This window comes from Anabrus simplex, chromosome 7 (assembly GCF_040414725.1).
Source record: "Anabrus simplex isolate iqAnaSimp1 chromosome 7, ASM4041472v1, whole genome shotgun sequence".
NCBI lineage: Eukaryota > Metazoa > Arthropoda > Insecta > Orthoptera > Tettigoniidae > Anabrus > Anabrus simplex.
The window spans coordinates 144,236,296-144,256,747 of NC_090271.1; the positions used below are offsets into that span (position 1 = coordinate 144,236,296).

The window sequence follows — 20,452 nt, forward strand, 5'->3', positions numbered from 1 at the left end:
CACCATTTAACTTTGCACTAAACACTAAATTCGTGAATATCTCTGTTATCAGAGCCCGTATGGTAAAAATGTGTGGGGTATAAATGATCGGAAATTGTACCTTCTATAACTTTTGTTATGTCCAGGTTTTAGATGGTACAGCAATTTTTGGAGTTATTTGGAAGTTTGTGAGGAAGTACGAGTAATAATCTCGATATCTACATTATTTGTAAGGTCTGTCTGTTAGGTCATCAGCCCAGAGGCTGGTTGGATCCTCAAATAGCACCACCAAAGGTTATGCGGTTATAAGGAAACCCCCAAAACCAATGGCAGCACCAAAATGAGGCGTACTAGGCAAGATGAGGAGTGAGGTAGTTTGCCGTTGCTTTCCTCACTTGGTCAGAAAGTACTATTGCAGCACGACTGACCCTATGAGCAGCACCTTTCATAACACTCAGATGCACTAGTCATGCTCTGAATGTCATTACTCAGCACTACCCATACCCCAGCAACTTCCATATTGTCACAGCCATGGATGTTGACTGGGACTTCGGTGGAAGCTACACTTTACTCTGGCGTGTGCCGAGAGATGGATGCAAAAGTACTGTATCCATCAAGAAATGACAGCAGGCAGGCAATGGTGCATAAAACGCATACGATCAGAAATGACAAATTTTATAATGAACAGGTTTTCGATACAGCTGATATTAATGGAGAAATTTGATATTTCCTATTTAGGTCTCCTCAATATTTCTTCTCCACTGTACCGTGTGATACAGCCGCGCCTTCCAATGTATTTATATGCAACCCAACTAACGTGCGACATGGTTGTAAGGTGGCTATTCCCCTGCAGGCGTACTGTGTGCTCCAGTGAGCACATCTTGCACACTATTCTGAATCTTACCGACATGTTACATCGTCAGTTCGCAAAACATGGCGCCTTGAAATCATGTAGCGACGTCGTTTGAACATGCAACTATGTTAATATGTCGTGCCTCGTGACCGGGTGTAACGAAGAGGGAAATCAATGCATAAAACTAGGTAACAACGCAGTAATTAATGTCAAACACTGAACCGGGTAGCATATATACTCTACTGTCGTCGTACTACCAGCATATTCCCAGCAGTGTAGCGTAATGGATGTTGTTAGGCGTTAGCCTAGCAATCGATGAAATGTGCCACCGGCAGTTCGAATCGTACGTCGTTCAAATATTTTTGCATTGGTATGAAATTTGAATACGTAAACACAGACCCACATTTGCCACATTCAAACAGTAGAACGACGCAGTTATTCACCTTGTGCCCTGCGCATAATCCGCTGATTAGGGCCTGAATGTAATTTCTGCTGTCATCCGGCATGTTTTCCACAGAGGAATACGTTGGCATGCTCCTCATTTATAGGGAAGCAAGACAAAACGCGTGCGAGGCACTACGTCTGGAGCAGCAATGGTATCCCGACAGGTGACACCTGGGCACTATGACATTCCGCCATATTGAAAGACGCCTAAGGACAATAGGTGTGATTTTCAAGCAGCCACCAGTCTGCAATAGGACCGTTACATCGAGTGAAACAGAAGAGGCCGTTCTGGAGGCAGCTCGTAATAATCCACACATTAGTACAAGGGCGATTGCACAACGGTGAACACGAGCCAGCTATCCGTCTGGCGAATACTGCATGAACATAAATTTCACCCATACCACCTTGAGCTGCACCAAGAGCTCCATGGGCAGGATTACAAAGCTCGAATGGAGTTCTGTCGGTGGCTATTAGGCAGGCTGAACAATGGTATAGCAATCGTATAGCACATCTTGTTCTCGGACGAATTGTGTTTCCACAACAATGACAACGTCAATCGCCACAACATGCACTATTGGAGTCCGGACAATCCTCACTGGGTGCGGCAGGTGGTCCATCAAGTACGGTGGAATCTTGGGGGATCGCCTGATTGGACCTACATTACCTACACTTTCTGCGTCAGGAACTTCTACTGCTGCTGGAGGTTGTGCCTTTGCACGATCGTTTGACGATGTGGTTGCAACAGGATGGAGCTCCACCACATTCGACTTTGCCCGTTCGTAACAATTTGAACGAGGAACTGCCAGGGAAATGGATGGGACGAGGAGGCCCTGTTTTTGGCCCGCCAGATCACCGGACTTGATGCCGTTAGACTACTCCTTGTGGGGGCGTTTGGAGAACGTCGTTTACACTCAAACGTCGGAAAACCCCGACCAGCTCCGGCAACTTATCGCGGACGCCTGCCGAGCAGTTACACCTCGAATACTTCAGCGCGCAATACGATCTATTGGACACCGGGCCTGAATGTGCATAACCCAAAACGGTCATCACATCGAACATTTGCTGCGATAAAATATTGTCAGGACAGTTGTGTTCCGTATGTGTCAGGCCTGCTAACTCATCGGCCATTCTTAGGGCCACAAACACATTCATTCGGGCATTGAACTTACAGTACGTGCGGTACATATTAAATAGTTCAGAAATATCGAATCTTCGCCCCGGACTCGAATCTCCCACCTCACACATATACCCTCTCCGCCGCGCCTTCAGCTACGCTACGGTTCTGTACTGCGCACTGTGCACTTAAAGCATGTATTAGGTTTACTGCGGTCACAATATCAATGTAGTGTCTCACCGGCGTGTCACGTTCATATGATCTAGAAGGCACACGCATACATTCCAGTGTTAATACGAGTATAATATTACGGCGTCCTATCATGGTGAGGTGGTAAATACCAAGATATCCGGTTGTGTTGTCTGAGCATACCACCAGGGTAGATGTTTTCCGGACGGAATGAATATTGCGGGTTGCATAAGACTACATTGGAAGGGGCGGCTGAATCACATGTGATAGTAGCCAAATAATGGAAATGGAAATCCACAGCCTGTTTTCAGTCATTCGACCGGGTCAGGAATGGTATTAATGAAGCCCCTTCTAGCGGTGAGGGTAGGATTTGTGCTGGCTGCCGAAGCCTGTCGCACTCCTCTGGGGCAATGACTAATGAATGACATATGAAATGAAATGATATTGGAGAGTGCTGCTGGAATGAAATATGCCAGGGAAAACCGGAGTACCCAGAGAAAAACCTGTGCCACCTCCGCTTTGTCCAGCACAAATCACACATAGAGTGACCGGGATTTGAACCAGGGAACCCAATGGTGAGAGGCCGGCGCGCTGCCGCCTGAGCTACGGAGGCTTTCAGTAGCCAAATAATATATAACCTTAATTCACTCTCCGGAAATCCCTGAACTTGAAGTACCGAATTTTTATTTCAATTTTATCAACCCGTTCTGCTGTGATTTCTTGCAGACAATCAATCAATCAATCAATCAATCAATCAATCAATCAATCAATCAATCAATCAATCAATCAATCAATCAATCAATCAATCAATCAATCAATCAATCAATCAATCAATCAATCAATCAATCAATCAATCAATCAATCAATCAATCAATCAATCAATCAATCAATCAATCAATCAATCAATCAATCAATCAATCAATCAATCAATCAATCAATCAATCAATCAATCAATCAATCAATCAATCAATCAATCAATCAATCAATCAATCGACAGACAGCCGGACACAAATTGAGCAGAAGCCACTTTTGTATATGTAATTAGAGATAGAGACGAGGTAATAAATAAAGGCGTAATTGACAACTATGACTAATAAATTGATCAAGTCTCTTATTAAAACGACGAAGCGCGCAAGCTCATTCCCCTCCACTTTGTCACCGTGGTGGCTGTTTATTATCCAATCCTGACGGTTTAGAATAATGGAATGTCGCTACGCGCCACGTCTACCTAGACCAGTGGTTCCCAAACTTCAGTCCCCTGTGGGTGGGGGTGGTAGAATAACATCCACGGTGTCCCCTGCCTGTCGTAAGAGTCGACTAAAAGAGGCCTCAAGGACTCTTAACTTCGTAGCATAGTTTGGTAACTATGGGGCCCTTAGCTGAGCCCTGGCATTGCTTCCATTTACCCGTGCCAGGCTCCTCACTGACCTCCCATCGTCAACTTTTGTCCTTTTTCGACCCCGACGGTATTAGAGCACTCGAGGTCTAAGGAGTCTTTCACTTTCACGCCCTTCGTGACCATTGTTTTCCTTTGGCCGATATCTTCATTTTTCCAAGTGTCGGATCCCTCCCATTATTTCCCTCTGATTAATATTATATAGTGGATGGTTGCTTAGCTGTACCTCCTCTGAAAACAATAATCAACACCGCCACCTTAATATTAATAGAGGATGGTTGCCTAGTTGTACTTCCTCTTAAAACAGTAATCACCACCACTACATATTGTAAAGTTCCGGTATCCTTCTTGTGTCAATTCCCTCACCACGTCTCTGCTATTTTGGTTTGTAAAGTGCCTACGTCCTGAAACACAGGTTCAGTTCTTCATATCATATTGTTGTTTATGGAGCAGATAATTAATGAATTAATTAATTTAGTTACATGTATATGTATTTGAAGTTCTCTTCAGGCCAATACTTTGGATTTGAAGCAGCAGCTTGACAGTATTAGGTTTGCAAAGCCTAGGAAATGTTTCCTTTTCACGCCATTCGCTGTTCTTCCCTTCGTTTTGTAGATTTTGTTCGTACTTCAAGGGATCGAACCTTGTGATTAGTGTTAAGATAAGTGTCTTTGGATTTCCTGCCCTAGCTGAAAGCCCTTCAAACGTTCTACCAATCGTTCTCCGGTGCGGTGAATATTTGCCCACTGTTTCTCTCTCTTCCCCAAGTGGACATTGAAGTCGCTGGTTTGTTTGTATGGGATTTTAGAAAGAAAGCTTGTAGCTTTTTTCAGAATTTGTTCATTTCTTTTAGGCTCCTCCTGTCGTCCTGGTTTACTAGGACGTGCACATTGACGTAAGTGTAGCCCGCGTTAGTGCATTTGAAAGAGAAGGTGGATACTCAAATGCTTGAGGAAAGGCTATTAACAGAGCCGATTACCTTGCGGCTGTACCTAAGGTGCTACGTTGGATTTCCAAAACTCACTCTCGGATTACGCTCACTTCTGTATTCATCACAGAATTTCTTATCTCGGTTTACCAAAACTAAACATTCCTTTCAATCTGAATTTTTAATTTTTATACAGATGCACGAAAATAAATGACTACGTGCTGCCGCCTTTATCGAAATGTAAACAAGTTTTTAATTACGGTCGGTGTTAGCAAATAATTTATCATAAATATTATGTCTGCTATTGACCAGAAACAAAGAAAGAAGCCTAATATGGCATTGTATGAAATGGAAATATTACGGTATTAAATTTGGTGGCAGAAATCATTACCATAAGGAATAAGAAAACAAATTATGTTCTACACATTGTACATTTTACTAAAAAAAATAAGGTAACATTTTTGATTCTTCGTTAATAAATCGTACGCAATCGTGTACCATACAGGATATAATCGAGAATTCATGTTAGGCCTACCTATGTGTTGGGAATTCCAGGTTAGGTTCGATCTGGATAAGACTGAGTGTCGAAGGCTAGATAGCTTAAAATGTGTTTCAAAATTAGTGCCATCGTAGTCCTCGAAGTATATGTAGCGCGTTCTTGTTATCCACCTAGGACGTTTTAATGCATAATTTTGGTCATATTCTTCGTCACTATAATTCTCTTTCAATTAAATATTCCAGTCATCTACAAGCCGTCATCTTTAAAGGCTGTTATCTCAGATTTTCTGGTTTACCGGTCAATTTGTCTCCACTAAAATTTTAAACCGAGATAATACCCATTATCCGAGATAATGCTTTACAAATGTAAAGGTTTTCGTAGCTTTAAGTCGTGGTGGTGTTGATTATTGTTTTAAGAGGAAGTACAACTAGGCTATCATCCTCTATATAATACTAATCCGAGAGAAAAAAATGGAAGGGGTTCGACATTTCGAGAAATGAAGGTATCGGCCAAAGAAAAACAGAGGCCACGAAGGGCGTAAAAATGAAAGACTCCCTAGGATTCGCAAAAACTAAAGCTGACAGTGTTAGAAAGGAACAAGAGTTGAACAAGTAAGGTCGGAAGAACAGATAAAAGTGAGGAGCCTGGCAAAGACAGTGGAAGAAATGCTAGGACTCAGCTGAGGGCCCCATGGTCGCCAACCTTCGTTCCCAAGTTGAGAGTCCCAGGGGCCCCGTTTAGTCGCCTCCTACGACAGGCAGGGTATACCGTGGGTGTTTTCTACCGCCCCCACTTACAGGGGTTCGTATCTTTAACCCAAGATAAAATCTTTCATTCTCGTCGGTGAGTACGACCTAAGTGGGGTACGTTCTGCATTACCCGCTGGCCCACTTTTACGTTCAGGATTCCGTAACCTTGTAATTCGAAGGCGTTAACCGGTTCTTCGGCTGAATATGTCAGCGCAATGGCTTACTGTTCAAAGGTTCCCAAGTTCTATCGGCCGGGTCGCGGATTTTAATGTTAAATGGTTAATTCATTTGGCTTGAGTTCTGGGTGTTTGAGCTGCCCGACCACATCGCTGTAACTCATACAGCACACAACACTATCCTCCACCACAATAACACGGCAATCATTATTATTATTATTATTATTATTATTATTATTATTATTATTATTATTATTATTATTATTATTATTATTATTATTATTATTATTATTATTATTTTTTTTTTTATTACGAGCCTCCGCGGCTCAGGCGGCTGGGTTCCGTGGTTCAAATCCCGGTCACTCCATGTGAGATTTGTGCTGGACAAACCGGAGGCGGGACAGGTTTTCTCCGGGTACTCCGGTTTTCCCTGTCATATTTTTCATTCCAGCAACACTCTCCAATATCATTTCATTTCATCTGCCATTCATTAATAATCGCCCCGGAGGAGTGCGACAGGCTTCGGCAGCCGGCACGATTCCTATCCCCGCCGCTAGATGGGGGCTTCATTCATTCTAATCCTGACCCGGTTGAATGACTGGAAACAGGGTGTGGATTTTCATTATTCATATTCATATTCATATTCATATTCATATTATTATTATTATTATTATTATTATTATTATTATTATTATTATTATTATTATTATTATTATTATTATTATCTGATTCTTTGTTTGAATTGTCAGCGTTGAGGCCTTCGGCTCAGAGAGTCCTGTCCCCGTCTGGGTGGGGGCGGTAGAATAACACCCATGGTATCCCCTGCCTGTCGTAAGAGGCGATTAAATGGGCCCCATTGGCTCATAACTTGGGAGCGTGGGTTGGTGACCACGAGGTCCTTATCTGAGTCCTGGAAATTCTACTTTTTTGTGCCAGTTCACCTATCCTATTGGACCTCTTTTGGTCAATTCTTGTTCTTTTCTGACCTCGATAGTATTCGGTATCGAGATCTAGGGAGTCCATCTTTACGCCTTTCGTGGCCCTTGTCTTTCTTTGTCCGACACCTTCATTTTTCGAAGTGTCGGATCCCTTCCTTTTTTCTCTCTCTGTGATTAGTATCAATAGAGGATGGTTGCCAAGTTTTACTTCCTCTTAAAGCAATAATCACCACCACCACCACCACCACCACTAACTCAGAGGGTCCTGGGTTCGTTTCTTGGCCGGGTCGCGGATTTTAATCGCATGTGATTAATTCTTCCGGCTTTGGGACTAGTTGTTTGTGTTTGTCCCATATTCAGAAATGGGGCCCCACCACACAAGCACTCAATAGTGATTACATCCCATCAGATAGGTTTGGCGTCAGGAAGGGCATCCGGTCGTAAATCAGTGCGAAATTAACTTGTGAGACACATTTCGCACTCAAGACTCCAAAAGGTATGGGAAAAGTGGTAGATTATTATTATGATTATTATTATTATTATTATTATTATTATTATTATTATTATTATTATTATTATTATTCTTTCCGATGAGGCTTGCTAAGGACCACGTGCCAATTTCTACTATGTTGTTTTCTCTTCCGTTCCTTCCAATATTTTTTCATCCGTTCACTATGCTGTTTCTTTCTGCCTTCGGACCACTTCACACCAGGTTTCTTGTTCAATCTTCCTTGGAATCCTTCCACCCTTACTACCATATTTCTTTTTTCTGCTACGGGCTTTACGTCGCACAGACACAGATAGGTCTTATGGCGACGATGGGATAGGAAAGGCCTAGGATTTGGAAGGAAGCGGCCGTGGTCTTAATTAAGGTACAGCCCCAGTATTTGCCTGGTGTGAAAATGGGAAACCACGGAAAACCATCTTCAGGGCTGCCGACCATATTTCTAAAAATCTCTCTGTCCATAATTTCTTCTTCTCTTATGTTATTTCTTTCTAACTCTTTCTTTACTTCTTGAATCCAGCTAGTTGTTGCCTTTTTTTGTGTCCCAATTATATGTAAATAATAAGCTAGTTGTAGGAAATATATTATAAGTGTAGTCCCCCATCTGTAATTGAGAATAAATAGCCTGTTGGTGTTTAATAAATCTATCTTAATAAATAAATCTATGTAAATTTACTTGAAAATCCTTTTTGTTATTCTGGAATCGTCCATTCTGTAAATATGCCCAAAAAATTGCAATGTCCTTTTATGGTTTCTGTTATGTTTTATATGTTCCTGTATACTTCATCATTAGATCTTAATTTCCATACTTATGTTTTTTTCACAGGGACTAAGATTTTTATCTTGATTTCCTTTCTAGTACCTCAAGTTTATCTAATCTATAGTTTTGTGCCAGGCATTCACTTGCATATAGGTATTCCGGTTTCACCACTGTAGTGTAGTGCCTTATTTAAATATTTTTAGACATTTTTTGTTATAAAATTTCTTTGTGATACCACATGCTCTTTCCATCTTGTGTGCTATTTCTTCTAAAGATTTGTCTAAACTATTTTGTTGAATTATTTCTCCCAGATATTTGAATTTCGTTATTCTTTCCACTGGACCAATATCTGTTGCCAAACATTTTGGAGCGTTCTTGATGTTTGTAATCAATTTTGGTTTTTCTACGGAGTTTCTCAAACCTGTCTTGTTGGCTATTTCTTCCAAGAGATTGATGTATGTTGTTGCACTTGTTAGGTTTTCTGACAATATAGCAAAATCGTCTGCAAATGCTAGGCAATTTATTTCAATGCCTTTTTTTTCTCCCCAAAGTTACCGGCGAAATGTTATGTTCCTTAAGCTTTATATTCCAAATTCTTACAATTTTCTGTAGAACACAGTTGAATAGAAAGGGTGACAAACCGTCTTAATAGGTTTTGATATCTCACTCATAAATTTCACCTTTGAAATTGTGTCACTAAGTGTTCACGAATTAGGATTGCCAATTTAATTTTTCACTCCAAAGGCACGCATTGTTTTATCCATGGTTTGTTCATCGACCGAGTCAAAGCCCTTTTTAAAATCTACAAAAGTCTCAACAATGTCCTTTCAGTTCAATATCCTATAGCGAATTATAGATTTTAAGTTAAATATTTGTTCTGAACAAGATCTACCTTTTCGAAATCCATCTTAATACTCACCCAGTTGCTTGTCACGTGATATTTCTACTCTATTCAGCAATCTTTTTGGGAATACCTTGTATGCAATTTGCAGAAGAGAGATGCCTCTATAGTTATCAACATTTTGTTTGTCCCCTTCTTTAAGCGTTGGGTGTACTAGAGCGACTATATATTTTTCTGGAATCCTCTCCGTTCTCCAAATTTCTTCAAAGTATAACTGCAGCTCTTCAATGATTTTTGATTGAGACCATTTCAAAAGTTCAGCTGTTATAGAGTCTTCTCCACTAGCTTTATTATTTTTCAGGTTGTTAATTACTTCTTTAATTTCTTCACCAGTGGGTGGTAAATCTTCTTCCAGGTTTTCAGTTGTTTGAGAGGATTCCAACTTATGGTCCTGTTCAGGGCAGTTTAAAAGTTGATCAAAGTGTTTCGCAAGAATTTCACAATTTTCAGCATTGTTTAGGCCAAGTCTACCATTTTCATCTTTGAATCACATGCTAGGCGCTTGATACACCTTTAATTGTCTCTTAAAAGTCTGTTGGAAGTTTAGAGTTATTTTTAACAAAGCTGTCTTGCAGGTCAATAAGTTGTGATTTTTCGAAATATCTTTTAAATCCCCCTATTATTCTAGCAGTGCCCTTCCTTTCCTGTTTGAATTGGTCATAGTGCTCAAGTATTTTCAGGGGATTTCCACTTTTTCCATTGTTTTATTCTCTCTTATAACGCATCTTCACATTTTATTCCACCAAGGTTCCTTTTTAGGTTTGACTAGCCCAGTTGTTTTCTGGGCTGCATTGGTTATTTCTTTAGACAAATCTTGCCTCTTCCCATGTTCAGATACTTTTATTTCTTCCTTAAATGTTTCCAATTTTTTTTTTTTTTTGCTAGTTGCTTTACGTCGCACCGACACAGATAGGTCTTATGGCGACTATGGGACAGGAAAGGGCTAGGAGTAGGAAGGAAGCGGCCGTGGCCTTAACTGAGATACAGCCTCAGCATTTGCCTGGTATGAAAATGGGAAACCATGGAAAACCATCTTCAGGGCTGCCGATAGTGAGGTTCGAACCTACTATCTCCCGAATGTGTTTCCAATGTTTCTTGTGTAATTCGAAGTCTATTTGTATTATATTTGTTTACTCTTTCCCCTCATGCGATTTATGCTGGGTAAATATTTTAGTTCGATTTTAGACCGGTAGTGATTAGAATCAAATTCTCTGCCTCTTACTATCTTGACGTTCATAATTTTTCATGTATCTTATGGATATAGCTACATGATCCAGTTGAAATTCACCTAGTAATGGATTTGGAGAAATCCATGTTTTAGCTTTTCTTGGTAATTTCTTGAAGAAAGTTGACATTAACTTCAGTTGAAAGTTTTTACAGATGGTAATTAATCTCATTCCACTGATGTTTTTTTCTTTGGTGTGCAGCACATTATCTTAACATTGGTCTATGAATTCTCTCTCTTCCTACTTGGGCATTGAAATCTCCAATTTGATTTTGCAATTTTAGATAATTCATCATTCAGGAGTGTCCAGAATTCCTCTACTTTATTTGAGTTCTTTTTGTTGTCTTCAGTTATTGGTGCATGACAGTTAATAAAACTATGTTTTTTTATTTTTACAGTTCATTGTTAAAATAGATATCCCTTCTTAGCGGGATTTGAATTCAGTTACATTGTCTAATAATCTTTTATGGGCATAAAAGGCTGTTCCCAAGAGTGGCATTCCTTTCATAATTTTAATCGCAGGTTTACCTTTAAAGATTCGATAATCTTTCGTTTTTGTCACATTATAATCCAAGAATCTCGTCTCCGGTACTGCTAAAATTTGAATTTCGTTTCTGTCTAGGAGTAGTTCTAATTCCTTCTCTTTACCAACCTTCAACAAAGAATTTACATTCAAAGTGCCTGAAAAAAACTTATATTTAAATTTAAGCCTGAACGGATTCCAAGGATGCTCCGACTCATCCTTATTGCAGAGGTTGGGACTCCCCAGAACCCTAGGTCCGGATGCATTGCATAAAACAATGGTGGATTTCTCTTCCGAGCTGCCACCTAGAGTAGTGCTTTCTTTCGGTGGCTTTTCCATTCTGCAATTGAAATTTTATGTTTCACGGGTAGGAATAACATTACATAGTAAGATCAGATTGTTGGTCTGAATTTTTTTTTTTTTTTTTCGTGGTTGAATCCACTAGGTTCTTCCGCCCTCTCAGCCGTTGAGGAATGAGATTCTTCTTCCGCCTTTGAGACCGTTGACCGTTTTTCTCTTGACCTCAGATGATCCGCGGGTGCTTATTTGGCACTGCCTTATTCACGCCTGTCCTGCATATCTAGAGGAACTTCCCTTATCAGCCATATGGGACGCGCCGTGTCGGGGTTGAAGTCCTCCACCCCATTGTCTTATTCAGGGTTACATTTAGGCCCTTTTCAATTCAGATCCAAACCCCCACACAAGCTAACAGGTATGAATAATAATAATAATAATAATAATAATAATAATAATAATAATAATAATAATAATGTTATTTGCTTTACGGCCCACTACTTTTACGGTTTTCTGAGATGCCGAGGTGCCAGAATTTAGTGCTGCAGGAGTTCTTTTACGTGCCAGCAAATGTACCGACACGAAGTTGACGTATTGGAGAACCTTCAAATACCACCGGAGTAAGCCAAGGTCGAACCTGCCAAGTTGGAGCCAGAGGGCCAGCGCCTCAACCGTCTGAGCCATTCAACCCGGCAGGATTATTATTATTATTATTATTATTATTATTATTATTATTATTATTATTATTATTCGAAGTTATTGTCGATGGTGTAGGCCTACCTGGTTTCCTGCACTGCTGTTAGTAAAATATCATGTTGTTTCAGTGTGTCCATCAGATGTTTCAGTTTACCCATTTTGAGCAAAAAAATTGGCGTTTAAATGTTGTGAAGAAGCTTTACGGACGCAGCTCGATCTTACGTCCGGTGTTTTCAGAATGCTCCTATTCATCCTTGTAGCATGTTGGTGCGGACTCCCTAGAATGCGAAGGTCCACGACGTCGTCGTAGGCGACAGTGGATTGATTACCACCTGGAGTAGTACAATTACCGAAATGTTCTTCCATTCTCAATTGAAGATAATTATTTAGGGGACACGACGGGTCATTGCCCAAGGTACAACCTAGGTTGTTAGTCTTCGAGTGTTTATTATTGTGAGTTGTCTCTCCTAGGATGATTAGCTCCTCTACGCCTTACAGAGCACCTTCTGTCCTTGTTTCTCTGCCAAGGTCCTCCTTCTCTTCCGTTTCAATGCGAAGTCGTTGTTATATTTTAATATCGAACCCGCGCTGCTCTGCAGCATTTCTTTTTTGCTAGTTTTACGTCGCATCGACACAGATAGGTCTTATGGCGACGATGGGATAGGAAAGGCCTAGGAGTTGGAAGGAAGCGGCCGTGGCCTTAATTAAGGTACAGCCCCAGCATTTGCCTGGTGTGAAAATGGGAAATCACGGAAAACCATCTTCAGGGCTACCGATAGTGGGATTCGAACCTACTATCTCCCGGATGCAAGCTCACAGCCGCGCGCCTCAACGCGCACGGCCTACTCGCCCGGTGTATTTCTTATTAACAGGTCAGATAACTCGTCTTGATATGCCTGTCGTAGTCATATTGTTTTGCCTCACCTTATGAACATTTATACCGGTACATAATAACAGATTCATTCGTTATGCAGTTTATAACACTTCTTTTTGTATAGTATTCACCGTGTTTCGACCATTCGGCCATATCTGGATCTTAACATTTTCAAACGATCTTGCCCGAGATAGTGCAACATATATTGGCCGTGACCGAATACTGATTCGGGTAAGTAGACACCCACTTTTTCAAGAGGTTGTTCCTGCACTTTATTACTGGTAATGATCGCTAGTCGACGCGATATCTTCCCGTCTCTGCGCACGTCGATGTTTTCTATTTGCAGCATGTTAGTTATTAGGAAAGTTCTGCCATCTGTTGAGTAAATTAAGAAGCTGGGGAAGGTCAGAGAATCAAAGAGTATATAGCACATTTTAATATTCTTCCATGATCATAGGAAGTGTATGCCCTTGCTTGACAGGTAATAATCAAAAATGGTTGCATGCGATGATATTACTATGGAGGAAAATCTCATAATTCGATCAGAATATTAATAAATGTGTTAGTCGCTTAGCAATCTGCTAAGTACAGAATGTATGGAGCGTTAGGGTAAGCCTTCATCTGCAATTAATGGGTGATCATTTAGTGATTTGATTTTATGGTGGCTGAACTTAGAGACCTATCAATATCTCATGATTTACCGGCAGGTAATTCCGGAGAAATGAAGTAAATCTGTCCAGTAGAACGGACCTACTTGATTTGCCAAAGCTGTTTTAGGAAAATTTCTTTTAATATACTGGCATAGATATTTTAGAAATCGGGATATGAATTACATAAACTGTTGGTTATGGAAAGAAAAGATCGAGTTTACGTACAGTTCACCGACTTGCAGATGGAATCGGGAAGACGATTAGAGCAATTAAAACAAGACAGTTTATTAAACAGTGTTGATACGTTGGCAAGGATTCAGTTGGTAAATTGTGAAAGACGATCAACAGGATGAAACTGTGTTATTCTGATAAAGCCAACAGCCGACATGTTTTGAGACTGGTGTGAGAGATTTTAAATGAAAAATTAAAACAGTATATTTTCATGCTAAAAGTTTTGTTCATCGTGTTATTATTATTATTATTATTATTATTATTATTATTCTGTGCTATATACTCTTTGATTCTCTGACCTTCCCCAGCTTCTTAATTTACTCATCAGATGGCAGAACTTTCCTAATAACTAACATGGTGCAAATACAAAAATTCGACGTACGCACAGACGGGAAGATATCAAGTGCCGGTGCGACGTAAAGCAAATAGCAAAAAAAAAAGTTTTGTTATGTGGTTAAGTTATGAATACCTATTAGATTTGTTTCATATTCATGCACTTTTTATTATCATTAGGTGCTCAGTTTTGTGGTTATTCACTAAATAGCCGAAATAAATGCAACTCGAGCTCCAGATTATCTCTAGGTAAATTTGAGATCTCTAATTATTTTGCTGTAGATAATATTTGAAACGACTCGTTCTAAGAGATACTGAGCCATACAATTGGCCAAAACACGCTCTGGAGGCGTAGACACAGCGTTTTATTCTAGGAGGACTTCTGTCTGATCCATGTCTACTATGTAAACGGACATAGAAAAATAATATGTTGAAAATAAGGTCTTCAATTACCGACCAAGGCCCTTCTGGTACTCAATGTTAGCAACTCTGACGACTGTAGTATTATGTAAGGTCTATTTCTTCCTCCCCTGTGATCGGGAATTCGGTATAACAAAGAAGGAATTGAACAAGTCTGACAGTATCTTCGGATTATATGAAGTTATTGAGAAAACACTAAGAAAAAGCGAATCACAGAATTTCATGGTACAGGAAATTGACACAGTAGGCATATTGGATTTCAAATAATAGTGGCCAATATTTTATAAATGAAATAGTATTTCAGAAGAAACAAATAAAATAAATGTTCTACGGGATAGAAAGTTACATTTTATAATTAGTTTGACGCATTTATCTTATGACTTGCAATACGACGGTCGTATTTTGATTAGATCATCCATCGGTGGTATTGTCATCCATATCCATCACTTCGACTTCCTGGGCAACCAGCTATTGAACATCTAGTGAATAAAACCTAGAGTACTCTGGTTTACATATGACATATGGTGAAATAATGAATTGGTTTACTGACAGAAACTAAGAGGACCAAATAATTTGAATAATATTTAACTTGGGTAAGGTAATGTAATTTATTTCTAATTTGTACTCTATATTTATCTGAGTATTTGTTCAATTTATCCATGACAAATGTAAAATACAAATTACATTGTATGTAAATTTCAAATGCATGCTAAATGGGTCTCATTGGCAACTTTACATATTGCGCGTCAAAACTGAAGGGACAAATATTCTACTTACAGTATATGCTTGAATTCGCAACCTTCATTGATATCACGCCTTTTACTTTCTGTGGGATGTTTTACTTTGTCTAGTTTTTCAAAACTAGGTTTAAGTAACTGAGACCATTTTAGCATGAGATCATTCATTTATAATTTTATCATGAACAACAACAGCGAATTAAATATTTAAAAGTACTTCCCTATCACATTTTTATGTTTTTCATGGATATATAACAATTTTAATTCATTACCAAATTTATTGTATTTTCATAGGAAGGATAAACTTAGTTATACATTTATTTTAATAAGTAATACGTCTTATTTCGAAAGTGCATATTTAAAATATGTTTCATAAATTTTTCCATAAAATCAAAGAGTATGAATATATTAACCGGTATTTATATTACATTAATACAATTTAAACTTGAACTTACGGTTCTCTGTTATTCTAGCTGTTTACGTCGCTCAACACAGGTACATTTTCGACGGCATTGACGTAGGAAAGGACAATTAATGGCTATGACCTTTACAAGGTGCAGGCCTGGTCTTTGTTTGGTCGATAAATTGGAAGTTATGGAAAATTACCTTCGGAGTTGCCGACGGTGGGTGGGGGGAGGGCGAATCTACTATTTCCTTACACCTTAAAAGTACATGACACATACTGTACAGCCAGTTCTCTCAGTAAACGAGATTATTTTACACTCCCTACTACCAGTCATTCACAAAGATAAATTTTCTATGTTTTCTTACTATTAAAACCATTGTAAGTTAATCATTTCTTGATTCAGAAATTCATATCAATCACTTTACTGTATTTGAGAGAAGTTCTTAAACACATAATTACGCGTAAGAAGGAAGGGATTTATTTGATAGAATAAACTTCAAAATTAAATATGTAAACCTAAGGATAAGACATGTTTTCTATTGTAGATGTCCTATGTCAATTGATCATTAAGTTTCCGTGGGAATTGGAATTTACAGACAGTTCAAAAATGGTTAATGAAGTTGGTTTATCTTGGCTATTAACGCATTTTGTTTCATATTTCATATGTTTCACTGCATATGATAAAATTCGTTTGTACAGTAAATTAAAAACGACGTTGTTAATTATTGTAAGTAAATATATACCTTAATTTTTCTGATACAGAGTTCCTTGGAATACTGTAAAAGAACTATTCAGGATATTTCGGAAAGACAGTTCTTATTGCAGCAGAATGTCTACCATTTTCTCACACATTTGACGACGAGTTCATTTAGAAAAGCAGTACGAAGACTTGTTTTGCAATCTTGCTGCAATGGCTGATACCACGGCTGTATTTATGGAGTGCCTCTTCTATAACTTGTCATCTTCGAATGCTTCATTTACCATTGGACCAGTCCGATAATGTGCCGATGTTGTGTATTGAAACTTCTCCTTGGCAGTAGCTTTTTCCAGCTCCTTCGCTTCCTTTCGTTCGAAGGAATACAACCATCTGAAAAGAAAAAGAATCAGATTACGTTCATACATACATACATACATACATACATACATACATACATACATACATACATACATACATACATACATACATACATACATACATACATACATACATACATACTGTCACCTTTCTTGGGGTCGCTCGGCTGGCTGCACGAGAGTTCCAAGTGTGGAACGTTCGTAGAGCCGAAATTGCTATATAAGGACATTTAAAATAAAATTTATATTCGCAGGGCATTGGTGGCAGGATAGGCGATGGCTGGTACAAGAAATTACACAAAATCAAGAAAATGGACATTAACTGAACACAAAGAAAATTCTGAGCATTATTATCGAAATCAAATTTGAATTCCTTCATGAATGTGAAGAAGAAAAGAATATTTACAAGTACTGATACCTCTTGAACTTCCGTAGGATTTTTAAACATGAATAAAAAAATTATTATCGTCTGTGTGATCCACTTCCAGGCATCGAAGGTGAATCATAATAACTGTAAATCGATCAAAATTTTCAACATTAGTGAAAATTCTTACCATCTCAAATAACAATGTTACATTTCGAAATAAATTCATTCGTTTCCAATGACATTTTATTTTCCTGGGAAATTGAGCACCCTACTATCTCAGTAGTTCATTAAACCGTTTAAACAATCACCTCGCAACCAAATTTAACTCTCAACAACATGTATTTAATTATCCCGTCCTACTTCACTTTAGTTTTATTTTCTGATTATTATTATTATTATTATTATTATTATTATTATTATTATTATTATTATTATTATTATTATTATTATTATTATTATTATTCCTTATCTCCTGAAAAATATTCCGAAGAAATAAATATCACATGGCTGCCAAGGAATGAAATTAATGTTACGATCTGATTTAAATATGTAGTATACGTCTCAATTTCGACCATTAATCTAATTTAAGTCATTGCTTTAATCTCGGCTTCTGAAAGTATTATTATTATTATTATTATTATTATTATTATTATTATTATTATTATTATTATTATTAAAATATTTCATTTATTATTATTATTATTATTATTATTATTATTATTATTATTATTATTATTAGGGCCTCACTATTCCATTGAACATCTTTGAAGATCGTAATTCACACACATATTCACATAATGAACTAGCAACACCCAGGCTCTAATTAACCAACACCAAGATGAAAGAGAAGATAACATTTTATCTAATAGTAAAGAGAATACAATCTGACGAAAATCTACAGAAAAGAAAAAAATAATAATTGATACTCCTTTTTCTCGATGCAGACAGATTCAGATGGAATGTGTAGACGTGAAGACAGGTCTTCAAAGGGTCCCGGGTTCGATTCCCGCCCGGCTCGGGGATTTTAGCCTTAATTGGTTAATTCCAGTGGCTCGAGGGCTGGGTGTGTGTGGCGTATTCAACATTAGAAATCATCCTATGTAGGGCCCTCATCTTCACAGACGTGCATGTCGCCTAGTAGGCCGTCTACTAGAAGACGACCTGCACCAGGCCTCTCCGGAGGCATACGCCATTATTATTATTATTATTATTATTATTATTATTATTATTATTATTATTATTATTATTATTATTATTATTGTGCTGGCTCACATAATCAGAGCTTAGATGTACATGATGTCCACGAAGTCAGGCGAAACGAATTTGTGGCGATAATTCCGTGAAATTCTCGAGGAGATCCTCCCTCGCCGATCCATGACTGATGATCTTGCTCTCGTAGTTAGGCTGAAACTAAGATTCAAATTAGAAATTGTGATCCACTTGCGTTACATCACTAAGTTGTGCACTATTGTACTTGACTATTTCTTGACGCAAAGATGTACAACATTTAACGCTTCATTTATCCTCGGGCACCTTGGAAAAGTGTCCAAGACGTATAATTTCTAGCTAATACCTTGATTCAATGTCCCACAATTGCGTAACACACGCCATAAACTACTTGAGATTGTCTCTAGCTGACTTACGCCCTGTAGTACGGTAATTTTCTATGTTGATCCACTTCATATTCAACGGGTTCACAATTTCACTCGTGAAATAATAATTTCTTCTCTACGACTTGAAATGTTCCAAGTTTACTTCAGAACGAAATAATCCATACGGAATCGTAGAATGAAATTCCAACTAGAAGTTGGAATACGAACTCATAAGACATTATTACAGACAAATTCCGTAGGATTACGTAGACGTATTCGAAGTTTTCAGATGTAATATAGGCCTACAAGACGAAGTTGTATCATCTAGACCAGGGCCTCTCAGGGTGCATGCGCTTGGTGCATGCACTGTGCACGGTGCAAAAGACGACTTCACTTGGTTGACCAGAGTGCAGACCCTCCACTCCTCGATTTGGAGCAATAGCGCTGTCTCTCTCTCCACGCCTGTCTCGCTCGCTTCCCCTGTCTCCCTCTTCCACACTTGCTGCGTAGCGCTCCAAATCAGAGCCGAATTGAGCCGAGTTGAGCCGAGCTTAGCCGAGTAGCCCAGAGACGAAGCGTTGGTCCGAGCCGTGCCGAGCGGGAGCGATGTACAGTGCACGGATCTCTTGCGCCTCGATTTGCACGCGTGAGATTTTGGGCGTTTGAGAGGCCCTGATCTAGACTGTTCCAGAAAGAGAATGTCCGTTCCTTCACATCTTCTTACTTCTTCAGAGAGAGAAAAAAGAAGAATGGTCGTTCCTTCACATCGTCTTAACATTACACCTCTCGACCAATGAACTAGTAAAGTGACGTAATCTCCCGATTAAAGTTACTATTGATCGCGATTGCAGCTTAACTGTGATTTGTTCCCCTTTTCGAGAGTACGGATCTTTCTAGAATTCAGACACCACCTTCTCCAAACTTCTCTCGCATGACATTAGCACACCGCTGTAACGTAGCCCACGTGTCCTTGACCGCTCGACCAAGTTCCAGCTCACATTTCATCAACGGGACGGCCTAGTTATCAGCTGTTAACTAGACCGTGCGTATGCATGAATAAAATGCAAATTAAACCAAATATCCTTTCATTCTCGTAAGGTACCATTTGGACGAGTACAATACATACATACATACATACATACATACATACATACATACATACATACATACATACATACATACATACATACATACATACATACATATGAGATCTCCCTGTGGGTGGGAGTGCTAAAACAACATCCAACCTATCCCCTGCCTGTTGTAAGAGGTGACTAAAAGGGGCCGCAGGGGCTCTTAACTTGTGAGCGTGGGTTGCCGACCAGGGAGCCCTTCGCTGAGTTCAGGCATTGCTTCCACTTACTTGTGCTAGGCTTCTTACTTTTATCTATCCTATCCGACCTTCTTTGGTCAATTCTTGTTACTGAACGACCCCAACGATATTAGAGCATTTGAGGCCTAGGGAGTCTTTCATTTTCACCGTCTTCGTGTCCCTTGCCTTTCTTAGGCCGATACCTTCATTTTTCGAAGTGTCGGACCCCTGCCATGTTTCCCTCTGATTAGTGTCAACGGAGGACGATTGCCCAGTTGTACTTCCTC

General features: G+C 39.1%; 1 protein-coding gene across 1 annotated transcript in view; it reads right to left on the minus strand.

The window, feature by feature from the left end:
- Nucleotides 1–16,546: 16,546 nt before the first annotated feature.
- Nucleotides 16,547–20,452, minus strand: part of LOC136877742 (lysosomal proton-coupled steroid conjugate and bile acid symporter SLC46A3) — a 62,132-nt gene continuing 58,226 nt past the window's right edge. Inside the window, exon 8 of the mRNA XM_067151950.2 lies at nt 16,547–16,907. Coding sequence (XP_067008051.2) covers nt 16,769–16,907 — 139 coding nt within the window. The 3' untranslated portion in view covers nt 16,547–16,768. The remainder of the gene's footprint in view (nt 16,908–20,452) is intronic.